The sequence below is a fragment of the Neolamprologus brichardi genome, chromosome 22, assembly GCF_056152115.1.
Source record: "Neolamprologus brichardi isolate AB-2024 chromosome 22, ASM5615211v1, whole genome shotgun sequence".
Classification (NCBI taxonomy): Eukaryota; Metazoa; Chordata; class Actinopteri; order Cichliformes; family Cichlidae; genus Neolamprologus; species Neolamprologus brichardi.
In genome coordinates, this window is record NC_142124.1 from 18,667,535 (window position 1) to 18,693,646 (window position 26,112).

Consider the following 26,112-nt stretch of genomic DNA (forward strand, 5'->3'; position numbering starts at 1 on the left):
CATAAATATGGACACTGTTGCCATATCTCAAAGCTACTTTGTGTATCTGTTTGTGTCTAGGTCCAGCAGTGATGCCCCCCCAGTACTACGGTGTGACCCCCTGGGGTGTCTATCCAGCCAACCTTTTCCAGCAGCAGGCTGCTGCAGCCAACAATTCAGCCAATCAGCAAGCAGCAGGCCAGGGCCAGCAGAACCAACAGCAGGTCAGTTGGCTGCCCGACAAAAAACTGACACACGGGCTCCCACCGGCTCAAAATATTTCTGTGAGCGCTCGTCTCTCACTCCAGTTAAAAAGTGCATTTAGACAAAGACCTCTTCATTGATTATTAAATGATTATTAGCGAATCAGGGAACTGCTACTTGTTCTTCTCCCATTTGTGCTGTTGAGCTTTGTTTCTTATTCTACACAGATCAAATTCAGAATTTTGCTTTTCTTACTTTCTAAAGGTGATGCGTGCTGGAGGAAGTCAGCGACCTTTGACCCCTAGCCAAGGGCAACAGGGTCAGCAGAATGACCAGCTGGTGGCAGCAGCAGCAGTCAACTCAGCCCTCGCCTTCGGGCAGGGGTTAGCAGCAGGAGTACCCGGTGAGTGCAAAACTATAAACAGCTCAGTTATGCGTTACTGCCGCCTGTCATCTACATGAAAGACACATGTCAAAATCTTCTTTCTCAGGGTATCCAGTATTGGCGCCCGCAGCCTACTATGATCAGACAGGGGCCCTGGTGGTCAACACGGGAGCCAGGAGTGGCCCCGTCCGCCTCATGGCCCCCGCCTCCGTCATCATATCGCCTTCTGCAGCACAAGCAGGTAAACTAGCAGCTCACTTGGTGCGTGTGGTCAGAAGCCTGGCCTGCCTCTGTTGCAATAAACGAGACTGTCATGCACACAAAACAGCAGATTACAGATTGTGGCCTTTAACAGCATGTTCCAAATGTCCCATCTAACCAGAGCACGCAATTATGGGATTGTGACTATGTACTTTCAAGTCTGGACTTAGATTTGCACAAGGAGTTCCCATGAGGGAGGGTTACTGAGTTTTAAAAACCAAGGTTTACGTCACTGATGGAGGTGATTGAAAGCATTGTTAGGGAAGTAAAAGAAATCAATCTTACGATTATCTTCAACGATGCGTTTACTTAACACAATATACATTTTTTGTTGCTTTATGAGATGATTGACTTGGATTGTTTCCCGTCTCCAGTTGCTGCTGCAGCAGCCTCTGCTGGTGGTGCCAATGGCGGTCTTGGTGGCGGGGCTAACGGTCCTTTCCGTGCCATGACATCCCAGCAGCCTCAGCAGCAGGGTGGCCCCGGTGGCGCTCTGGGAGGAAGTTCCTTCTACGGATCCTCGTCCCTCAGCTCCTCTTCCCAGAGCTCCTCTCTGTTCTCACAAGGCTCTGCCCAGCCTGGACCAGGGTCTGCCTCCTTGGGCTTCAGCCAGCCAGCCTCATCCTCTCTCGGTGCCACTCTGGGGGCCACGCTGGGAGGGTTTGGCACTGCAGGTGGGAATGCACTCTCTCCACACGATATCTTTGGTTCTTTTGGGGTCTTTTAAAATAAATCTAAGTGACTTACCAATCAATGTTCCCTCCAAGCTGTGCGCGTGCGCAATTGCACAGAAAATCTGCGTTGCGCATAGAAAAAAAATCTAACCTGAATTGAAATTAAAATGAATACTTTTAACAATTCTGTTTTGCAGTGTTAGTCAGTAATTGACTGGCTGCTCCTGTATGGGATTAGAACGATGCCACCTTATCCCATAGTCCAGCCAATGATGCGATTCACATTCGTATATACGCAGCTAATCAACGTTGTTGACAGGCTATGACAGCGTCCTTATGTGCCGACACCGGTGTTTTAGCTAGCAAAGCGGCATGGCTGATGTGGAATGAAGCCACGTTAATGACAACGTGTACAACCATTGGAGATGTCAGCAGGACAGACGAACAATTGACGGAAAAAGTGTGGCCTTTATACCAGTGTTTAAATTATGTTGATAGGCCACGTAAAACCAGAGATATGATAAAAATATATGCAATGTTTGGTTTTCTTCCTGAATACTATCATTGTTTATACTTACTGTGGGAAGAAACGGTAAAAACTGTGTTTCATAAGGAAAATGTTCGAAAGCCTGTGAGCAAAAACAAAACCAAAAAAAACCCACCCTTTCCTATTGGTGGAAAAATGTAGCATGTCGATTAATCAAAGAACAATATGGCAACATGGAATTTAGTTGTTTGGGGGGGGGGGTTTTAGGAGTGACAGCGGTGTTTTGAGATGTGAGAGATTTGCGACGTTTAGCGTGTTTGGAGTCTAAAGTTAGTGTGTTGTCTTGTGTAGTTAGTGTGTAGTGTAGTCAATAGTTTTGTTGTGTGTGTCAGAACAATGAGGCGACTGCTGAATGTTACAGGTGTTACAGGAGTGATACATCTCCTGTTGTCAGGCCTGCAGGTATCAGGCTGTTGTTCTCCTTTATAGTGGACAGAAATTATTTTTTGGAGTGGCACAAATAATTTGTGTGGCATCAAATTTGATGCAGAACAGCTGATTGTTCTCTAAATAGTTTGAAATGTTTATTTAAAAAACGCCTTGGCTGCATTTTTAGGTAAACAGCTGCAAAAAACGTTGTTGTTTGCGTAACTCAGTTACTTTTTTAAAGAAGTAACTATATAATTAATTGCCCAACACTGGTCATTATAGACTGTATTTTGCAGACAGAGAGTTACAGGACGCTCTCCCAGACCGCAGACTCATACTCATAATACAAGTCAGAGCTTTATTTTAAAAAAAAAAAAAGGGAGAGAGAGAGAGAAAGTTTTGTTTTCAAAATTGGAGTTCAAGTTATTTTTACTTCCAATAGTGTTAACATGTGTTAACACTATTGGAACACTAGTTAACAGGTCATGAACAAGATTTTTTATATTTTCATTGTAAGTGGGCTAAAGCAGTTATTTAAAAGTAGTCTAACCTTAGGGGTGGGGGAAAAAATCGATACTGTGTAGTATTGTGATATTTTGTTTGCTAATAATGTATCGATACAGGGACAGCAGAAATCGATATTTTGTTACAAAAAAAGTTTTTGTGCTCTGACTTCAGAGCATGTTGATCCTTTTTCTGAGCAAGAATCCTGACATTCCTTCACTGTCCAAATGTGTTTAACTTTTTTTTGGCAGCAATAAACATGACAGTTTACTTATTTTAATTTAAGACATGTTTTATTTTAATTAAGTTTAAAACTTTTTTATTTAATGTAAAATTATATTTTGTTTTAATTTACTTTCAAATTCTTCAGTTGCTGAATGGGCTGCATAGTTTTTATAAATTTCATAGTTTAGAATAGCTATAATTGTACCAGATGGTTGCATTCAGTTAAGTTGGACTAGACTGCAATACAAACCGTTCAGTTTGTCAACAATAAAACTGACTGCAGTGAGAGAAAGACTGAGTGTGAGACTTTGATATTAGATAAAATGAATATTGATAAAGTTTACCTTTATGTACAGAATCGGAATATCGCAAAATATTTTTAAAAACTGCAATAATATCGTATCGTGGGATGTATGGTGATTCCCACCTCTATCTAACATAAATGTAAATGCTGTAATTTGATTATTTTAATAAACCATGTAACTTTGGATGGATTCGATGCTGGCATGACCACAGTGCACACGTCTGCTGTTGCTCACAGTGGTCCAAGGGACCGCTCAGGGAGTTTGTGTGTTTGCTCAGACACATGAAAAATTAGAGGGAACATTGTTGCCAATGTATAATGTAGCTGTGAGTAGTTAAACTGAATAACAGTTACTGATAAATACAAACAGATAACCCGATTAAATTCATATCTTTGTCTCCCTCTAGTGGCCAACTCGAGTGGTGGCAGTGGCTCAAGACGGGACTCATTGACAGGCAACAGCGATTTGTATAAACGCACACCTTCCAGCCTCACCCCGATTGGTCATGGAGGATTTTACAACGGCACCCTGGGCTTCAGTCCATCCCCTGGCCCTGTGGGCATGCCTTTACCCAACCAGGGGCCTTCCCATTCCCTCACACCTCCACCCTCCCTGTCCAATCACAGCTCCTCATCCAACCTCAATCTTGGTAAGCATCTTTTCTCTGGATGTTGGGTTAATTAGGAGTGCTGCCCTTTTATAATGATGTTTTATCAGTTGATGGTTTCTTTACTTAACTTACCAGAACTTTTTTTTTAAAGCTTTACAATAATGTAAACAAATATGCATCATTTAGAGTTTATTCTAGTAAAAGATGTGTCTGGCTTAATTGAGAAGCGGCTGTCGTTCAGTTTTCCAAACTAACAAATGGAGCTGAAGATTTGTACGGCAGCATGTTTTGAGGAACTAATTATAAATTGTGTTGCAGTGTTTTGTTTTGCGTGATTGACAGTTGGCAGAGTGAATTTTAATGCAAATCAGTGTTGATGAAATGATAATTAAACAAACTGACAGCCAGGGCGAGGCTTCATTATGGCTCGGATGGATTACCTAGCTGTGGCATATTCATTCACATGCATCAGATTTGTCATTCTGTACAGATTCAACCAATCAGAAAGGACTTTTTTGTTTTTTTCAAAGGAAGGAAACTTGAGCGTGCACTGACATGCTCAGCTAGACACGAGTTTATCTAAGAACACAGGTTTTTGAGTAGTAATATCCTCTACTACTCAACTTTAAGGATTAATTCCATATATTTTCAGCTAATTCTGTGTCAGACAGGCTGAATGATGTTCATTGTATAACTTGCTTTTACTGTTGCAGTACCTATTTCTACTTATTTGTGTGTCATATTCTCTTAATTTGACTTTGTGACAGTCCCCTTTCTCTCTGACGCCTCAGGAGGCCTGACCAATGGCAGTGGGCGTTTCATCTCCGCAGCTCCAGGAGCCGAGGCCAAGTACCGCAACGCCGCCAGCTCGGGCTCCTCCCTCTTTTCCCCCAGCAGCCAGCTCTTCCCATCATCACGGCTACGTTACGGCATGTCGGACGTGATGCCATCAGGCCGGAGCCGCCTGCTCGAGGACTTCAGGAACAACCGCTATCCCAACCTGCAGCTCCGAGACATCGCCGGCCACATCATGGAGTTCAGCCAGGATCAGCACGGCAGCAGGTACGTGTGGGCAGTTACCTCCAGGATAAAATAACACCTTTGAAGTACCCTGAAAGTCTGTCCCATGAGTAATGGCAGTCAGTTGGAGGCCCCAATAACTGCAGGTTAATAGGATACCACACTGTGCACGACAAGTATGTGACAGGGTGTGCTACTGTGAAACGTCAACTTTTAGGCGTACCACTAGTGCCAGTTAAGTTATAATGAAAAAGTAGAAACAAGTAAAGTGTGTCTGTGGCTGCGACTAATGATGTGCTGCACGATTAATATACCAGCCGCTTTAGCAATTAATCGTTCGCAGTGGGTGTTTGTAGACTCTGAAGCCTCCAGACTGTTCATTTTGTATTACCAGCAGTTTAAACACACCAAATCATCGCTTGTGCTTGAATTTCAAGTAATAACTTGCAAATTTATCAGGCCATTGAGTCTGTTTGTCTTTAGACACATTAACTTATACAGAGAATTTCTAGTAGACAGGACAATGAAGAGTGGAGAGAGAATCGGGGCGAGGTTGTGGGTTTAGCACAGGGGGAGGTCACCTTCTCAGCCAGATGAGCTGTAGCAGTGCTCATCGATAATTGTACTTGCATGGCAGGTTTATTTCTCACATATTGATCACTGACAGTTGATGTGTGACTGAAGAGTCCTTTTCAAGAGCAAAATTTACAAAGTGCTTTTCAATACAAAGTATTTAGAATTAAAATGGTATAAATCGATTAAAATAAATAAAGCCACGTCTGAAACGGCATCCTAAGCTTCTTTTAAAGTAAAGGTATTAACCGTGTCAACTTAGGTCACTGGATCTATGTACAGCCAACATGATTGTAGTGGTTCACTGATGTATGGAGACATTTGAACGTGTTGTGCTATGAAGTGATCACCAGATTTTTAAATTGAATCCTAAACTTTATGAGGAGCCAGTGTAAGGAAGACAAAATTGGGCCTTTTTAGAGGACCCTGTGAGATATCTCATAGCAGCATTCATTTGTAGGCGATCCAGGGATGATTTGCTCATACAAAGAAATCATGAATTACAATAATCAAGGCGAAATGAAATAACTTTGCAAATCTGGACAGGTTTGCGATTAAGCTCTTTAATTGCATGCAGTAACCTCTATATTAAACATTGATACTGACAGAAAAGTGTTGTCACTGAACCATCCCTGCCCGACACTGTGACGCAGTCCAGACATGTGCAGACTTTTCTGCCGAAGTCATCTGTGAACATATCAACATGCCCGATCTGCACGTCCCAGACAATTTCTTTCCACCATCTCAGTCTGTTTTATCTCTCTCCTCGCCGGGCATCCATCTCTTCACCTCACAGGCTGCTCGCTTCCTTCAGCTCCCTCTTTGGACCGTCTCCACTCCGACTGTCCCTCAGGTTAAAGAAACTGGAGCACTTCTCTCTCAATTCTCTGTCTCAGGACATCTGTCTCGCTTTATTGCTCTGACGTGTTTGTTTTCATCTCCAGTTTCATCTAAACTTTGTAAATCCCCTTTATGCACTTGGCTGATTTTATGAGAAGAGTCTGTGTATTTTCTCATGAGGCTTGTATACATTGCAGACAGGAAAAAGAAAAAGGGGGGGGAAACAGAACAAAAGATGTTTGTTGAACTTAATTTAAAAGATATACTTTTATTCATCCTCGTTCTCTTTTAAAGGTTTATCCAGTTGAAATTGGAGCGAGCCAGTTCAGCAGAGCGCCAGCTCGTCTTCAGCGAGATCCTGCAGGCGGCCTACCAGCTCATGGTGGATGTTTTTGGGAATTACGTCATCCAGAAGTTCTTTGAGGTGTGTGTGTGCAGTTGATGCTGTGCTGCGTGTGCCTTTGAAATGCCAACGTTAAATTTATGGGAAAGTCTCAGTCGATTATTCTTCAGAACCACGCCTAGCTTTAATAGCTTTTGTAGCCTGTCTGATTTTGCTTACATGTGTGGTGTTCTATATTGTCAAAAGGATTAGAGGCTCATTTTGTTTGTGCGTTTCAGTTTGGCAGCCTGGACCAGAAGCTGGCTCTCGCTGAGAGAATCCGAGGTCACGTGCTGTCTCTGGCCCTGCAGATGTACGGCTGCAGGGTCATTCAGAAAGCTCTGGAGTTCATCCCCTCGGATCAGCAGGTTATTGTAAGTACACTTGTGAGCGTGTAAACATGACCCTAAATAAATCTATCCTGTCACAACTCTGCTGCGCTTGGATTTCTGCTGAAGGGGGGGGAAAGGGGGAAATATCCTAGTGTCCCAATTTGTTAGCACATCTATTATCCACGTGCTGATAATTCAGCTGTGAGTGAGAGCACATTGCTCATAGATAACACATTTCTATTTATACAGCAGAATGCAGCATCGATGAAGAGGTACGCTGGGCTTTTATGTTGGCGCTCTCTTGTGAAACAGCAGGCTCCTTGTATGCATGCACTCTATCATCAGCGTTGAATGAAGCTAAAGATGCCACAGTTTATATGCAAATGTAAACTGGTGCTATTCAGATAAAGCTAGAGGAATATCAACAGGAAATAATTTAGTTTGAAGTCAGTGTTTTAGGATAGGGTCTCTCTGTGTGTATGTGAGGAAGTAAGTTATCCATCTTTGCTTAATAGACCCCAATAGATTCCTGCAGGGCATCTGTTAAAAGCGCAGTGTTATTTGTCTGGCTGTGAGCCGCAATGAAAAATGAAGGAGAGGCTGAAAAATGCCATCAGGCAATATTTGATTTCTCACAAACAATTACTGTCCCTCTCCTCACTCCGCCTCCCCTCTGTCCCTCTCTTCTTCTTCTTCGTCTCTGCAGAGCGAGATGGTGCGGGAGCTGGACGGCCACGTGCTGAAGTGCGTAAAGGACCAGAACGGTAACCATGTGGTGCAGAAGTGTATCGAATGTGTCCAGCCTCACGCGCTGCACTTCATCATCGAAGCCTTTAAGGGACAGGTCGGTCTGCACAAAAAAATATTTCCACATTCAGTCACTGTAGCACGCCAGCGCATGGCTGACATCCACACACACTCACTGCTGCTGCCTGAAGGCAGCGAGCATATTGTCGCCGCCAAAGCACATAGACACACATGCTCAGGCCTTTTTTTGTTTTTTCTTCTCAGGGACAGGGTATGTTGCCTTGGCAACAGAAACCTCAGCCCAGTGGCGACAGCCATCTTCTACCTACCTACAAGCTAAATGTTACATTAGCATAAAGTGTTAAAATAAAGATTGTGTGTGTGTTCGTGCATCATCCTTTTGTTGTCTACACATGAAAGGTCTCGGTTTTGAGACTCGACTCGGCGCTCTGACAGTAAATGTTACCACCGTGTGAGTGTTTTGCTTCTCGAGCATTTGCATGTTGTGTAACGGCACGTCTCGTACGCGGTGGCTCAGATTTGTTTGTGTAGCTGAAAGCATGTCAGGAATCTGTGTTTCACCTTCCCTGCAGGGGTGGGCCGGGTATGCGAAAGTATGCCTCTGATAATTCCAGGTGCTTTGTACACCATAAGTGAAAACAGTTTGAGTTCATCTCACCTCACTGAGCTTGAATTGATATGCGATTGTGAGCGGAATGACTAAAAATGTGCAACTACACGCGTCTCTCAGGTCTTCGCCCTCTCCACTCACCCTTACGGCTGCCGAGTGATCCAGCGCATTCTCGAACACTGCCTCCCCGAGCAGACGCTGCCCATATTGGAGGAGCTCCATCAGCACACAGAGCAGCTAGTGCAGGTGAGGCACTCAGCGCTGTCAGTCTTTGACTGCAACTTTATATTTTTCAGGATAACGACACTTCAAGTTAGCTCAAAGAGGGGAAAAAAGCTCCTCTCGGAGCCTCCAGATTTCTGAAGTTGGCTGTGTTTGATGTGACGTCAGAGGCACCAGCTGTCCTTCTCACGTTTTTAGTTAATGTGTCTGCGGTTTGTTTTATTTAGGACCAATATGGCAACTACGTGATCCAGCACGTTTTGGAGCACGGCAGAGCCGAGGATAAGAGTAAGATCGTGGCTGAGATCAGAGGCAATGTACTGGGACTCAGCCAGCACAAGTTTGCCAGGTAAACACCAACGCACGCACGCGCACACACACACACACACACACACACACGTGCGCACGTTGTCAGCTCCATCTTTGTTTGAGAGGTTTTCCTTTGGTTTCTTCACACCTGCAATCAGATAAGGAACTTTTTCTGTGCCTGGGGGACGTTACGATATTTATGATAACATCTGTTACTCAGACACTTTGATCATGAACCAAACATGGTACAGCCTTTATATTTACACCATAGGCACACATTACAGAGTAGATAATCTAATGTGATTTTGGAGCTTCTTTAAGCTTTAAGTCACCTGCTGTTGTTTAAAATTCAGGCCAGAAATGATCAAATTGGGTTACAGGTACTTCATATGCAGAGACAGGCTTGTTGGTGTGGGAAAACATTTGCTTGTGTTCTCACTCCTCTATTCTTGTGGCTTTTATTAACACTGTCCCCCCTTCCTCCTCCTCCTTTCTCCAGCAATGTGGTTGAGAAGTGTGTGACCCATGCGTCACGGGCAGAACGGGCCGTACTGATAGATGAAGTGTGCAGCCTGACTGAGGGCCCCCACAGTGCCTTATACACCATGATGAAGGACCAGTACGCCAACTATGTGGTGCAGAAGATGATCGATGTGGCTGAGCCAACGCAGCGCAAAATCGTAATGCATAAGGTTGGTAAAGGGGCCAGAGGGGTCATCGTGCGTCCCGTCTAAATGTTGGGATAAAAGATGTGATTGTAATCCTCTTTTGTTCAGTGTTTACTGCAGTCACTTATGGGGAAGTCGTGTGCATGTTGTTGTTGTTGTTGTATAGCTTTGACATTTTCTGGATGAGGAGGTGTTTTCGGGTGTTTAGAGCGCTGGTCTGTGTTACAGTTGAAGGATAATCATTGAACATTTCAATTTTAGAGCAATCAAATGCAGTATCTGTGATTTAAAGGTTGGAAATAGTCATTTTTATTATGGTGTTGGTGTAAAGTTCAGCACATTCATTTATTCCCCAAACAGCCCAAAGCTCAAAGTGATTTAAGATGGTTTAATTCAGCTCATGAACAGGAATAAGAGGTGAATAAATTGAAGCTGTTCTCGGCTATAAAACCTATAAACCCGAGACTATTTGTTTCAGCTCGAGATGTCAAACCCTGGGGAAGCTTTTCAGTGGATCCTTAAAAAAAAAAAAGTCTTAAATTCAGCAGTGTGAATTTTTTTTTTAAGCAAATTGGATTACTAATGTGAACAAAACTATAATGAAACCAGCCGTCACTAATGCAAAACTGTGCAGGCGGGTTGGATTGATGAGAGCTCATCCAGCTAATGCACTCTGTTGTTGTGTCCAAGTAGCAACTACCTCTAAAGCTATTAAGGTACAAATATGTCTGTTAACTTGACCTCCATCCATAATGGGAAAGAACATTTCAGTGAAGTTTGCATTAATGCGTACACTCACCGGACACTTCATTAGGTACATCTCACGAGTGCCATATTAGGCCCCTTTTCCCCTTCAGGGCTGCATTAATTCTTCGTGGCGTAGAATAAACAAGTGCTGGTGCTTTCATGTTGTTTACACCAGATTCTGACCCAACCATTCGAATGAAATCGAGACTCATCAGACCAGGCGGCATTTTTCCAGTCTTCTGTTGTCCAGTTTTGATGTGCTTGTACAAACTCTAGCCTCAGTTTCCCGTTCTTACTTGACAGGACTGACACAGTGCGCTCTACTGCATACCTGGTTGTAACAAGAGGTTATTTGAGTGACTGTTGCCTTCCTGTCAGCTTAAAGCAGCCTGGCCATTCTCCTCTGACCTCTGACATCAACAAAGCACTTTCAGCAGAGAGCTGCTGCTCACTGGATAATTTCTCTGTAAACTTTAGAGATGCCAGCAGATGAGTTTCTAACACCAGCAAACATTTACATCACTTTTATTCTCCATTTAGATGCTCACTTTGAACTTTAGCAGCTCGCCTTGGCTGTGTCTACATGACTAAATCTATTCAGCCTTGCGATTGGCACTTGAACAGATGTGTCTAACAAAGTGTCAAGTGAGTGCAAATCAGAGGGCGAATTTAGAGAGCTGGCTTTTATTTATTCCTTTATTTATTAACTCTTCTAGTAATGTTTGCTCAGTCGGTTGATAGATGGCATCTATCAACCTCAGTTAATGTCAGCCTCGTCACTGATGTGAGGTCTGCATGCATGTAATGGGAGCAGATTTGTATCAATTTTTGACTAAAGTGTGTGTGTGTGTGTGTGTGTGCGCGCGTGTGTGTGTGCGCGTGTGTGTGTGCGCGTGTGTGTGTGTGTGCGCGTGTGTGCACAGATCCGGCCTCACATTTCCACGCTGAGGAAGTACACGTATGGAAAACACATCCTCGCCAAGCTCGAGAAGTACTACATGAAGAACGGCGTCGACCTGGGTCCTCTCTGCGGCCCTCCTAATGGCATCATGTAAACTGAACCCCCTCCCCCTCCTCCTCCCCCACCCCAAAATCATGTCTACCACCTCCCCACCCTTCAGCTCACCTTCCTCATGCCTTCATGTCTACCCCACCCACCCCCTCGTCTGACCCTTCAGAAAGCATCATGCCCACTTCACCCCACCGAATCCTCATAGAGGACATCGTGTACCCCTCCCACCACTGTTTCCATGACAACCCTTCGGGAGGAGCCTGTTGCTACAGGCAGCCTTAGTTGGTGGGTTGGGTTTTGTTTTTTTCTTTTTTTTTATGGTTGGATTTTTGGCACCCCTCCCCCCACTGGACTCCAGTCTGTAAACTGGGTGCAGTGGAAGGCAGCGACGGTGGCAGGAGGGGGTGGGGGTGAACACGGAGAGGTGAGACCCACTCTACTCACCCCACTCCTCCTTTTCTTCTTTTTTTCCCTTTTTTGCTTCTGATAAACTCAAAAGATAAATAAATCTTTCACTTTTTGCTACTGCTGCATACACAATCCTAGAGCCCCCTCCTCCTCCTCTCATTCTAGCTATTTACCACTATGAGATGGAACGAGTATTTAATTTGTCTGACGTCCCCCGAATCATAGACAGACACACACACAGACACACACATGCGCGCGCGCCACCATCAGCTAACCAGCAGACAGATCATTTAGCATGGGAGATTCGTTTTCTGGTCTTGCTTCTATAAATATAACGTGTATACTTGGTGTAGACCTTTGCATATATATATAAATATATATATAAAACTTTGTAGTTTTTCTGGTTTTTGATGTTGAATCTGTATCTATAATGTATCCTAGTAGTGACCACATACTTCTGACTGTATAATTGTACATTTGTAAACCCTTGTAATGTAAAAGTGCTTTACCACCCTTTTTTGGTATGAGAAGAAGAAAAAAAAAGAAAAAAAATCTCACTCTGGGGGACGAAAAAAAAGGAAAAAAAAAACTGTGCATTTCAGTGTATATTCTCACCTCCTTGGTTGTGACATATGAGTTGTTGTATATTGTAAATTGTAATATCAAATTTTGTTTTGAAAAGCCCTTTCTATACAGCGTTGTACTTGTACAAAGATTCGCCACGCTTGGTTTTATCTTTATCTCGTCACTGCTTAACTTAAAGACGTCGATCTCCCGCCGACTCCCAATTGGACACGTTCGGATAGATTAGTGGTGTCTTCTGGTTTGTTTTTTGTTTGTTTGTTGTTTTGGTGGGGAGGGGGGGGACTTTTTGACCTTTTTTAAGATCTTTTTATAGGAATGCTTTACCCCATGAAATGTGTCATGTGTTTTGAGTACGCTGGCTGGGTGGGGGAAATAACTTTTACTCATTTAAACCCCCCTTCCCCTTCTCCCCCCAAACTCCTCAGTTACCCATGACTGTTTTCAGGGGTAAACGCGTGGATTGTACAGAGGAGACTCTTGTGTTTTTTGGCATTTTCTCTAGTGCTGTAAGTGCTGTATCATACTGTCCATGTCCTTTTGGGTGAGAGAGAGGCCGCCCGCCACAGCGCGGTGTACATTTGGAGCAGCCTTGTGTATATTTACTACGAGCACACCTGTAACCATATGTGTATAGTTAACAGAACCTGTGTATGCTTATTGCCTGGGCAACTATTTTTTGTAACTCCTGTTGTAGATTGTCTCTAAACAATTGTGTGATCTTTATTTTGAAACCAAACTGAACAAAAAAAAAAAAACTTTGAAAATTTACCCGCCTCCGCTGTGCTTCATTCTGTGTCTGGTACTCTCGTTTTGTTGAATCGAGAAACTGGATCCTCTGTGCCATAGTGTGTGTTCGATGTCTTCCGAATGGATACAGCTGCAGTTACACAGCAAGAGTCAAGAGAGGGGAGCAGGGCGCTTGGTCCTGATGCTCCACTTTCTCCCATAAATGTGGCTGATTAATGAGGCTGGCACCTTAATAGGGCGTCGCAAGGACTGACAAACCAACGGTGCTGAATGGGAAGAAGTCGGGAACAATTTAAGTAATGTGTACCAAAAACCGCCTCTATTATTTTTGACTCCCTGCTCTGTTTATGCTCATTGTGTGATCGCAATGGGAAGAGCATGAGTGAAAACCGTCCTACGGTCAGTGGAGAAGAAGTCCTAATTTACTGATAATCAGCCTGCACTGCAGTGTTGAACAGGCCTCAGTAAGAACACCTCCATCTTGTGGTTCTCCAGTGCTGTCATTCAAACAGACTGCAATATATTGTCAAGAGTATTCAGTCACCCATTCAAATCGTAGGATTCAGGTGTATAAAATCAAGCACCTGGGCATGAAGACTGGCTCTATAAACATTTGTGAAAGAATGGGTCGCTCTTAGGAGCTCCAAACGGTGGTTGGAGAGCTTCACAGAATAGGTTTCCACGATTGAGCAGCTACATCACTAAGCACAATATTACAGTGGTGTAAAGCACGCCATGACTGGACTGTAGAGGACTGGAGATGTATTCTCTGAATCACCCTTCTCCGTCTCACAATCTGACGGATGAATCAGGGTTTGGCGGTTGCCAAGTGTAAAGTTTCTAGGTGAACACTCAGAAACACTCAGAAACATGATTAATATACATATAAAATGAGATTAGAAAAATACATTATAAACCTGTAACAATGGCTGTTAATTACATTATCATACATGTAGTAGTTTTTCAGGAGTTGGGCTTGGCCCCTTAGTTCCAGTGAAAGGAACTCTTAATGCTTCAGCATACCAAGCTATTTAATTCTCCCAACTTTGTAGGAACAGTTTGGGGATGGCCCCTTCCTGTTCCAACATGACCGGTGCACAAAGCAAGGACCATAAAGACGTGAATAAGCACGTTTAGTGTGGAAAAACTTGACTGGCCTGCACTGAGTCTTCACCTCAACCTGATAAAACACCAATTAGAGCGGAGTCTATGAGCCGGGCCTTCTCGTCCAACATCAGTGTCTGACCTCACAAATACACATCTAGAAGAAGGTCAACATTCCCATTAACACACTCCTAAAACCTGTGGAAAATCTTCCCAGAACAGAAGCTCTTATAGCTGGAAAAGGTGGGCCGATGTCATATTAAACCCTACCCTGCCTTAAGGCAGATGAGTGAATACTTTTAACAATATGTTAAACATGTATTCACTGTGAACATGGTGGGAGAACACACCCAAGACTACTAGAATCTACATCAGATTAGTGCTTTCTTTAAAAAAAAAAAAGTCATATTTTATACGCCTAACAAAGCATTCTGATCCCACTAATCACAGGTAGGTAAAACCTACTTAATAGTCTTTCGCAATCAATCAGATGCAATTCAACATTTTCCCAAGGCTAATTTCGGGATAAGGAGGGAACACGTGGTCTGCAGTGGCAGGTGGAGCTAAGAAACCAAACGGAGGCACGCTCAAGTTCACCTTCAGACGTCGCTGGTGGTTGTAAAAGTGGCGAACACAACTTTGAGCATATGACAGGTCATTAAATGTTTCCACTCCGGTTGCTGCGGTGCAATAACAGCTAACCATACTGCAAGAGCCGAGAGGGAAGGGGGGGGGGTTATCGCGCGATATCAACCCCCTTACGTACAGGCGCAGGTGTGACTGAGCCAATCACGGCGCAGGAGCGCGGTTGACCGTTAAAGGTGTGTGAGCGGTTAACCAAACCAACACCGCGGTCCGCTGCTTGTGAATTTACAGGCTGCTTATTGTTTTATTTTAGGGGGGCTGCGGGTGCTTAACCGAGCTGCAGGGGGCATCCTCGCCCTTGCACGCGGAGATCCACCCCCCAACCCCTACACTTCCTTTTAACGCACACATATACACACCCCTCCTCCTGCCAAACTCCCGGGCCAGCGTCGCCATACGGAACATCCTGCCCTCAACGGAGAGGGGGAGGAGAGAGAGAGAGAGAGCCTGAGAGTGTGTGTGTGTTCAGAGAGAGAGAGAGAGAGGTAGAGAGAGCTCGTGCGTGTATTAAGAGAGCGAGAGAGACGAGGTCTGGCTTCTTCTGGTAGTAAATTATCAGATTTCGAGCGCAAAAACTCGCAGAAACAGACAGATCGGGAGGCATCGTGGAAATCTGCTTCAGCGGTGACCGGAACCAGCAGCAGGAGCGCGTGAAGCCTTGGATTAAAAAGCCCGACTACAAGGACGGATGGTCGCACAGACGGGCGGCTCGCTCTGAAGTTGGACAGACTACCGAGGCACCGAGAGCAAGGAGCCGGCGACAGCACAGCCAGCAGCAGCTTTTTTTTTTCTTTTTTTGGGGGTCTCTCCACCTCCCAGAACCCCCCACCCCTTTACACCGGTAAAGGCAGCAGCATCGGCGGCGGCACCGGGAGGCTGTGCCCGCGCACCCCGACCATGGAGCTGCCTTGGCTGCTGGCGCTCACGGCGCTGCTTGCTCACGCCACCACGGTAAGCACGAGCCTTACATCCTTTGTTAAACGGGGAGCTCTCGTTGCGCACACGGGAGTCGGGGTGCGCGCACACGTGTATGTGTGTGTGAGTGAGTGCGCTATCGTTAATGAGACAGTGGCGGCGCGTCGGTGATCGGTAGGAAATCCTACACTCGACCCAGGATCCGTATTGGCCGTCCCAGACTCCTCTTAAGGAGGGGGGGCGGCTACCCCCTTGCACACCCCTCCCCACCTCTCCCTTTGCTTTACGCTCACACACACACACACACACACACACACACCAGCCTTTGTGTCTCAATGTCGGGATTTATTGTGGCCTGTGTGTCCCCTGGAGTCAGGAGGTGCGTGTGCGTGCATGTGTGGAGGGGGGGGGGGGGGGGGGGGGTAATTAGCGGGTTATCTCTAATTGGGCTTGATTACTGGTGTTAGTGCGGTGCCTCGTTCTGTGGTGTCTGTGTCACCAGCTCAACATCCTACCCTTAATTTGGGGGCTCCAGTCATACTGCGGCTTTAACGACTTTATTACCGGGTACTCGCGCTGCAGGACGATGTGTGTGTGTGTGAAGAGTCAGAGAAGGTGTGTGTGTGACTGGATGTCCAGGGGTGCTCCATTACTTCCCAGATATCAGCGCCCTCATTGTGCGGATGCCAGAATCCAACTGGGGGGCATTCTCCGGTTATAAGCAGAAGTGTGTGTGTGTGTGACAGAGACAGCCCGCGGCGGTATGTGGTTGTGGCACAAAGTGGGTGGGGTAACGGGAAAGTTAACGGCGATGCGGTCCGCGAACGAGTGCTCGGATGGAATGATGTCATCGGGAATCGCGAGGAGGCAAGCTGTTTAGGGAATGCGCGAGCCTCCCCCCTCCTCCTCTGCACACACGCGTGCGCGCGCACACACACACTCACACACCTATCTCCTCTCCGGAACTATCCACGCCGAGCTTCACGCGCCCCCCGTAACACGCCCACACTTTCCGTTACCGATTAATCCAGATTTATCCCATAAGCAGCAGGAGGGGGTGGAGGAAGAGGGAGGAAGCTCGCTGAATCATTGAGAGAAAACGAGGATAGCGCCAAAAACACAAATCAAGAGGCAGATCTACTTTTGAGTTTCAAGACTCAGAAGCTGGAGGTCTTTAACACGTCTCCCCTGCTGTTTTATTTTTAGCTCATCTGCACTTTCAGTTTTATACCTTAATTTATGGCTACTTCCTGTTAAAGGTCCCGAGCTGTTCTCACTAGTGCCATACTGCAAATGCTGATATCGATCTGATACCAAGTAAATGCGGGGCCAGTATTGCCGATACCAATACCGATATTGACACTTTCAACTTAGAAAATGATATAGGAACACATTTTAATGATCACTAAATCACAGAGTTTTAATTTCCATGATAATTAGTTAGCATAACTAAACACATATATTTAATACGTTTTCTAATGAAATAATAATAACAATTTAACACAATTCAGCAGGCTACATAGAGGTAGAAATAGTATCGGTCCCATTGCACTAGTATCGATCTGATGCACATACCAGCACCTGCGTGTCAGGTCTACCTGCTGTCTCACAGGCAATTAATTAAACAGCCCACGAAGACCAGAGAAACCAGTTCTACTTCAGAGAGATCCATCAGCTTTAAGCCACTTTTATACATAGTCACAGTTTTTATTTCCATGTTGTTGTACAAAAGGCCCAAATGTTGCTGCTTAATGCATTTTCTTGTCTAATTCACCCTTGCTTTGCTTGGACCATCTTTTGCTGTTTCTGCGGTGAAGCTGCACCAGTTCTGGCAGCTGTTTTCAACACCACACACTCACAGATATAAACACTGATTAGTAGGTCAGTCGGTTGCAGTCCTTGCCAAAGATCCTTGGCCTCCAGCTGACCTAATCTGTCTTTAAGTGTGCAGATGGAGACAGGTGTGTGACACACATACACGTAAATATACGCCGTGGTGAGGAGCGCACTGATAGATCAGCTGCCGTCGAGGGTCATAATTACAGACTCAACCTCAAGCAACCCCGGGCTTTGAATGCACGCGCGCATGACCCGTGGTCGCCTGCATCCGCTGATGAGCTCTTTTCTCAGATGCTTCTTGGCTTGAAGCCAGGAGACTGTGTGTGTGTGTGTGTGTGTGTGTGTGTTCTGAGTGATTCCTCTGTGTTTTGTCTCTGTGGGTATTTCCTGTTGTCAAAGCTGTGACATCATATCCGGCCGTCTTTATTTTACATGGGAGACTGATTTTCCCACAGACATCTGTTGTGTCCCACGGATAGCCTGTGTGTGTGCGTGTGCGTGCATCCATTTGCCTTCATGAGAGCCCTGACTGTCCATCTGTCTGTGTGTGGGCTCAAAAATAGTGAATCTCCACTGCCAACAACTTGTTCTCGCCAGCCCTCTCTCTCCTTGAACAAGTGCGTTTTATGGTGCGGGTGTATTTGTGTGTGTTTGGCGGAAAGGCGTCGTGTTCTTGAGGATCATGTTCAACTCGTGGAATGAATCAGTGTTTTGTGCCTCCGATAGCAGACAAAGCCCCCCATAGAGAGGAAGAAAGAGAGAAGGATCAAGGAGGAGGGGAAAAATAGCCCAAGCCGGCGGATTGAGGGAGAGTGTGGAATGTGAGAGGCAATCTGACACAGGAAGTGGGTCCTTCTCGCTCTCCTGGAGGACAAAGTCCCCCTCACGCAAACACACACACACACACACACAAGGTGGCAGGTAGAAAACACAGACAGGGTGGAGGAAGTATTTCAGGTGTGTGTGTGTGTATTAAGGGATGGGTGAGGGCATGGTATCCACCTTTCACTGGAGAGAGGAAATGAAAAGGATCATGGTTCATATCCGGAGCGGCATTCATGGACACAGTGAGAGAATAAAGATAGGCTTCAGCCTCCCTAACACCGGCCCGGGTGTTTGTGTGTCTGTTCATATCTGAAAGCAATTTCTTATCACATGGGACAGCAGATGTGCTGCATTTGAGTGAAATTAGTTTTTCTTTCTCGTGGAGGGAGTTTTAGCGCTCCATTCAGCCAAATGGGAATCGAAATTTCACATTTACCATTAAGGCGATAACGGCGGTGGGAGGGACGGGGAGCCCTGCCTGCACGGCCTGCCGATATGGCCTCGTCTGATCTGAGAGAACAATGGGTGCTGAGAATCTGCAGCTGTGCGTGGAGTTTGACCTCCAAAATAAAAGCTGTGTGCAAAAAGCTGACAATAAATCAGAGCCTGTCATTATTGGCCCCGAGTAAGCCCAGAAAGATCGCAGCAATCTGCGGGACCTTTACCCGCTGATGTCAAACTGCATACTAATAATTTAGACGTCTCATCTCATGTGACCCTTGTTTGTGAATATTCTTCTTCCAGTGAAGAGCATGTGACTGTTTACCCAGAACACAAAGATAGTGTCTGCAACCACGAGGGAAAAAAAGATAGATAGAGTTTGTTTTATCGAGCGATTATATGCGTGCATTTTGGGGGGGGGGGGGGGGGGGGGGGGAAGGGGGGGGGGGTTCTGTCAGAGTGGAGCAAAGTTCGTTCTCTTTTAACACCATTTTTTTCATTTGAGTATAAAAGTGCTGAGAAGAAGACCCAGCCTTCTTTTTTGTCCTCATGGCCATATCATTGTAATTTATTATACTCTTTACTCAGCCTGCAGATGCTTCAGAATGCTGCAGCTCATCTTTAACAAAGACTAAATGAAGCCAGTGTGGTTGAGAAGACTTGTTCTCAGAGCTCAGATTAACATGAAGAAGAACAGAGCTTTAGTCTGATAACCTGGAATAGTTTACCTGTTATAACGAAAGGCATATTTGTCTCCATTTATACCCATGGATAATAAAAGCTGTAATGTTATCAGCTGGTGTGCAGGTTGGCTCCTGTGACTACCTGATTCAGTGGGGGTTGTTCTGCCCCGATGAGCTGAAGTAATGGTGGAATCTGTGCATTCGTCTATTTGCTTTTTCTACACCTGAGCACTTTCACACTCTGTGGATGCATCAAAGAGCAACTCGGGGTTGGCATCTTTCCCAAGGATATTCTGACAGGCGGACTGGGATCAAACCACCAATCAAACCATGCTGATTGGTTGAGAGCTTGGCCAGAACTGGACAGACGGTAGCTGCAGTGCGCAGTCTTCACTCTTCTTCTAGTTTTTAACTAGAAGTCTCACTTCTGCTCTTTTTGTTTTGTAATATCACTCCCCTCCTCGGCTGGGCGATGAAGCAGCAGCAACACAATTAAGAGTAGCTCGCTGTAGATGTAGATCTAAGGCAGACCTGATTCACAGGCTGCCTCAAAGAACTGCAGCAAAGGCGTGTTTCCAGATTAAAACACAGTTCTTCATTAGGGGAGTTGTAAGCTTTGGGGCCCAACTTTTGGACTTAACTGCTTTGCTTCTTTTGTTTTTGTTTTTACTTCCTGTTTACATTAATTTTTGCACGGTTTGCTTAGCTATAAACACCAAAATGTTGACACTTGGTTAGTTTTAGACTTGATACACAGTATTAAAATAAATTTGTAGAGTAGCTGTATATCCTACAGTGTAGCCTGTTGCTTTTAGCCTGACATCAGTCTTCCCAGAAAAGCAGATAGAAGTGCAGTGACGCATGATGCAATACCCTACTGGTCAGCTGTGCCTTCTAAACACAGCATATTGATTAGTACCAGGGCGCCTGCTGGTGATTAGGGTCAGCCAATAGGCTAAATCCTTTTCCTGTTAGTTAAGTAGTTTTTGGAGGAAAGTTCTGTTTCTGCAGAAATTTATCAGCAGTCGGTCGATGTTAGACCGACGGTTATCCGGTTGGAGATTTTGGACATGTTGCCCAACAGGTGCTTTTGTGTGGCTCTGATAACTGCTGACAACAATCATTCAACAGTCGGGATTTGGCTGGAAGCGACTTAGCACCACAGTTTCATTAAGCTTTCCACATAAACATCAGTCACACACAGGCTGTCAGTACAAATGAAAAGCAAGCACAAAAAAGCATCTCTCATGCTGAGAAGTATCAGCATTTCTGACTTTAAATTGTAATTAACAAAACAAACAGTGCTTCTGGAGATGTGCACAGTTATGTTTTAAACAATAAATGTGCCAAATCCCTAAATCCTTACATATTTTGCTTTAAATGGCAATGTTATTTGCTTTAATTGACAGATGTGTCATCTAATATCTGCTTACACTCCAGACTCGCAGGGTAGAAAGTTATCATTTAGTCCCACGCCGAGCCACGCTAACATGTCCTGATGGAAGGAGCCCCGTGTGCCGTGGAAACTTTGCCTGCTCTCTCCACGACCAGTTCCCCCCACGCAAGTGCAGACATGCCTGCTCACATGTGTGCGCTGACGCACTTTAGCATTGTGCCCCTAATAATCTCACAAACTCTGCGCTCACACACACACACACACACACATATGCGTGCAGCTCCTGTGAATAGCTGTGGTGTGCAGCAGCAGTTTTGTTGATTCAGTGAGTCAGAGGGAGACGGAGAATGCTGGAGGTGTTTTAGGTAGGTCAAAACAGGCTAGGAACACAGCTTGTGTAGACATTAAACACACACACACACACACACATACACACACTCTCAAACACACACACAGACTCCCTTGCAGTAATTGGGCAGCACTGCGCAGACATACTCACATACATATTCTCTGGAGTGGGGGGTTAGATGAATATAGAGACAAGAGGAAGGGAGGGAGAGGAATGGAAAGAGAAGATAATGAGGGAAAGCGATGGATGGAGGGGAGGGCATGAAATGGAGAAAGCGCGGAGAAAAAGAAAAAGAGTTAATGGCAAGACGGGGATCAAGGGAAAAGACGGGGGCAGCGAGGAAAGACGGGGAGGAATGGTGGGCGATTAAAAGGGGATAAAAAAAGGAACCTAAAAAACCAGAGCGAGGGAAGTAAAAGGACCGTGGGAGAGTGATGGAGGGAGAGAAAGGAAGGAGATGGGCCATATTGGGCAAAATGAGGACTGGATGATTGGGATGGCAGCAAAGGGATGGAGCGAGGCCAGAGCGATGGAGATGGAGGGATTTCGAGAGAGAGAGTCAGGGTGGGGGAGGGAGGCATGCACTGCTCATTCCCAGGAGACTGTGCTCTACCTGCTCTCCGCGGCCGTCGCCATGACAACCACCATGGCTGCCGCTGTCACAGCTTTATCACCCCGCTCTCCTCTCCGTCCCCTCCCATCCCTCGTTCCCTCTCTCTTTCCCCCCCATCTCCTTCGCTCCGTCTCGTTTTCCTCTCTCCCCTCTCGTCGCTTGCTTCATTCACGTCTCATCCCGGCCTCCTCTCCCTCCTCCTCTCCCTCCTTCTCTCGTTCAAGCACAGCGAGTGGGGGAAAAAAACATCCAGATGAAAAGATGGCAGTTGTCTTTCACCTTTACAGTAGCGGTGTGTGTGTGTGTGTGTGCGGATGTGTGAGTGTGTGCGCGTGTGCTATTACAGGACTCAAAATTAGAGAGCGTAAACGCGGCACCGTCTCCCAAACCCACAAAGCATTCTGGGATCTCTGTGTGTTAGAGCTTTCGCTATAAATAAAACCCCCAGAAACAGGGCGCCTCCTTCCCACTAACAAACCCTTGTGTGTGTGTCTGTGTGTGTGTGTTTGGCTGAGTGAGAATCGTAGATGCCTTCTAGCAGCATATTAACTATACGCTGAGATGATGCTATCATTTTTCACTCACTATCACTCGTGTGTGTGTGTGTCTTTTTAGTACCACTCTCTTCCCTCTCCCGTTTCTGTATCAACACAATAATTACATTAACAAAGGGCCGGATGGGTGGGGTCACTCGGAGCTGTCCAGTGGAGATGCTGGAATGTGTACTTCCTGGCATGCGGCTGATAAGAGTGGGGTAAAGCCACGATAAGCCCCGACTTTACACTCCCAACAGGACCCTAAGCCTCGCCTCTTGGAGGCCTCCACCTGACCCTCCACCCCCCTCTCCATCTGCCGGCCTGAGCAGTTTCTACCTTTAAATAAGAAGCAAAAATCCCGGAGGTTCACTCTTTATCTTGGTGATAGCGTTATGGAAATCACGAGCGTGTCAGGTTTGCCCTTGTGCAGAAGTAATCTTGGAGGAGAAGCCGTGAATAAAATATTTCTTTATTGTAGAACACATATACACTCCCCACTCTCCTCGAGCAGCATGGCAGCCGGCACCAAACCTAAGCTGGCTCACTGTATCCCCCAAAATAGTAGTTTGATGGTATTCCCATTATTATCTTCCTCTTCAACATGATCACATGGCCTTCATTAGCTTGTTGCTAACCTGTCGTGGAGGCGGATTCGTTGGCACAGTTAAATGTTCCAGTGCTTTTGATCTTACATCCCCTTGGTACTCTAAAACGCTAGAAATTAAACTGAATTCAATATATTTCAGTATTTAACTGTTAAAAAAAATTATAATTTGTTTGTTTTGCTTTTTACGGTTTTATAGACTATATCATTAGTTAGGAAGAACTCATCTCCAGGACTTATTATGTAGTTAACCATTAGTTGCTGCCGGAGGCTATAATAACCCGCAGTGCTATCATTTACTTTTACATTTACCACCAGCAGTCACAACTGGGAGCTTTTTTTTTCTGTTGTCCATTATTTCCTGTCATCTCTCTGCTGTGTCCTTATGCATATAAAAACAAAACACGACCATTTTAACATTTTTCTTTGGAGTTACACTTGCAGCCACTTTATTAGGCACACCTGTTCAACTACTTGTTAACGCTCGTATCTAATCAGCCAAACGAGACATGTAGACAAGTGAAAACTGAGTATAAGAATGGGGAAGAAAGGTGATTTAAGCGGCGTGGTGTTGGTGTCCAGTGAGCGGCAGTTCTCTGGGCGAAAATACTTGTATTGATGGTTCACGCTGCTGTTGGTGGTGTAATGTGTGGGGGATATTTTCTTGGTATATTTTGCCCTGACAGTTTTCTTACCCTCCCTGTGTATTGATGGCAAGTCTTTATGGCCACAGTGTATCCATCCTCTGGTGTCTGCTTCCTGTAGGATAACGCACCAGGCCACAAAGCTTAAATCACCTCAGTCTTGTTTCTTGAACTCGACAATGAGTTAACTGCATTCAAATGGCCTCCACAGTTAGCAGATCTCAATCCAGTCAACATCTTTGGCATGTGGTGATGGATGCGCAACTGACCAATTTGCATCAACTGTGTGATGTTGATGATCATGTGTTTCCAGCACCTTGATGAATCAGTGCAGTGAAGAAATAATGCACGTCTGAAGGGAAAACGAGGTCCAGTTTTTTACTAGCTGCTAATAAAGTTCCTAGGGAGTGCATATCTGTGCAAATACAGTTTCTTTGGGAGGTTTAGTGAGACAAAAAGTCACTTTGCATTCTGGGAAGACGTTGTCTTCCACAGACATTTGATAGATGTATTGATTTGCCCATAAAAATAAACTATAATGAAGTTAAAACAACAAAGCTTTTCTCAGCTTAACTACCGCTGAATCCCAAACTCTTCTTCCATCCATGCTCTGTTTCAAAGAACCAGTTTCTTTGTTTGCATCTTGTTTGCAGAGGCCCGATGTTTGACTTGCCCTGACTGGAAATACTACCCCTCTTCCTCTGTTTCAAAATAGCCACTATAGGCAGTCAAAACCGTGTAAGGTTATTTGTACTGAATAGCGGTGGAGTACCACACAAATGGAGATGTAGGAGTAAAACAGAGAGGGTATGTTCTCAGGGGAACATCTTTAAGGTTTCACAGGAGGAGATAAAGATAAAGAAAAACGGGAACAACGTCAGATCGAATTGAAACACGAGGGATTTTACATGCATGAAAGTTTAAATGGATTCTAGTTTGTGGAAGTTTTTTTTCCCTGTCTAATGTCTTTCATGTCTTAAGCGGTGTCAGAATGGGCTCAGATTGGCACTTGGATGAGAAAAGTACATGAAAACACACGTGGGTTCGTACACACGTCTCTTCCGCAGATTTTTCCTCTTCTTTTTCTTCTTTTTGCTTTCAGTCTCCATTTCCTTTAAGAATAAAGACAGTTCATTAGTTTTAAGCTAAAATATCAATTTCTTTTCCCTTCTTTTGGCACTATGCGATTCATCAAGGATCCGCCTGTTTGCATACGGAAATGCACGACCTGTAAGTGTGTTTGTGGCCTTGGGATAGCAGCACGGCTACAGTGAGAGAGCATTTATAGATCTGCTCTTCGAGCTTCCTGAGTGATGCATTTATGTGTTTACATGTGAATATGGAGGCAGAAGAAGCAATGACGGAGCACGGGGAGGCCGCTCATGCCGACGAGAAATACTGTGTGCTAAAGGCATGTGACTCTGTGTGTGTGTGTTTGAATTATTTAGCCCAACGTCCCGACAGAGGAGCGAACGAGGTCAGGAGCTCATTGCTGCAACGTTTTTCCTCTCTCTATCCATCCATCTTTACACCCTCCACCCACCAGCCCTCCTGCTCTTTCTCCTCCATCGCTGCAGAGCTCCTCGTCTATTCTTCCTGTCTTTATAAACAGGAAGTTAGTAACAAAAGGCTTCCCACATGTTACTCGCGTCCCCTCAATTATCAGCAGGCCATGAGGGAAGAACATCGATCCAATTAAATACGGACACTGAAACATGCTCTGTGTGTGTGTGTGTTTGTGTGTGTGTGTGAGAGAGTGTTTCTGTTTGTGTGCATGGACCTTCTGAAGTAAACCTTTGAACCCTGGTTCTTTAAAGGGCTCTTTCAAAGGCGTTTGCATTTTGAGATTTTGAGCGAGCCACTGAAGCTAATGAGCTGTGTGTGTGTGTGTGCGTGTGTGTGCGTGTGTGTGCGTGTGTGTGTGTGTGCAGGAGGATAGAGGTTGTGTAATATTGCTTGGTGATTGCAGCAGGCTTCTTTCCCCAGAGGGGCCTGTCTTATAAACCCTTCCACATGCAGGTGCACACACTCACACACACTCATACACACACTTGGTTTTCCTGCGGCAGGTGATTCATTCTTAATCTTTCATTCCAACAGTTGTGGATTAGCCCTAATCTCAGCCGGCAGAGACTCGGGTCTGAAAGACTGACTGACACCAGGATTGTGCCCACGAACACGTCTGTGAGCGTATTGTTTATTTAGCCGTGTGTATGACATGATAATTGTTTC

At 45.2% G+C, this 26,112-nt stretch overlaps 2 protein-coding genes across 5 annotated transcripts in view; both read left to right on the forward strand.

Moving 5' to 3' along the window:
* Positions 1-13,307, forward strand: part of pum1 (pumilio RNA-binding family member 1) — a 29,197-nt gene extending 15,890 nt beyond the window's left edge. For 2 of the 4 annotated variants that reach the window (XM_035906433.2, XM_035906434.2), the window contains exons 11-23: positions 61-203; positions 448-586; positions 675-809; positions 1,204-1,503; positions 3,860-4,102; positions 4,831-5,125; positions 6,791-6,920; positions 7,118-7,252; positions 7,917-8,054; positions 8,709-8,834; positions 9,038-9,159; positions 9,619-9,811; positions 11,458-13,307. In XM_035906433.2, the coding sequence (XP_035762326.1) occupies positions 61-203; positions 448-586; positions 675-809; positions 1,204-1,503; positions 3,860-4,102; positions 4,831-5,125; positions 6,791-6,920; positions 7,118-7,252; positions 7,917-8,054; positions 8,709-8,834; positions 9,038-9,159; positions 9,619-9,811; positions 11,458-11,589 (2,231 nt within the window). In that variant the 3' untranslated portion in view covers positions 11,590-13,307. The remainder of the gene's footprint in view (positions 1-60; positions 204-447; positions 587-674; positions 810-1,203; positions 1,504-3,859; positions 4,103-4,830; positions 5,126-6,790; positions 6,921-7,117; positions 7,253-7,916; positions 8,055-8,708; positions 8,835-9,037; positions 9,160-9,618; positions 9,812-11,457) is intronic. The other 2 variants (XM_006787747.3, XM_006787748.3) reach the window with 1 other exon arrangement.
* A 2,114-nt stretch (positions 13,308-15,421) lies between these two features.
* sdc3 (syndecan 3) overlaps positions 15,422-26,112 on the forward strand; it is a 41,297-nt gene continuing 30,606 nt past the window's right edge. Inside the window, exon 1 of the mRNA XM_006787745.2 lies at positions 15,422-15,986. Within this exon, the coding sequence (XP_006787808.2) occupies positions 15,933-15,986 (54 nt within the window). The 5' untranslated portion in view covers positions 15,422-15,932. The remainder of the gene's footprint in view (positions 15,987-26,112) is intronic.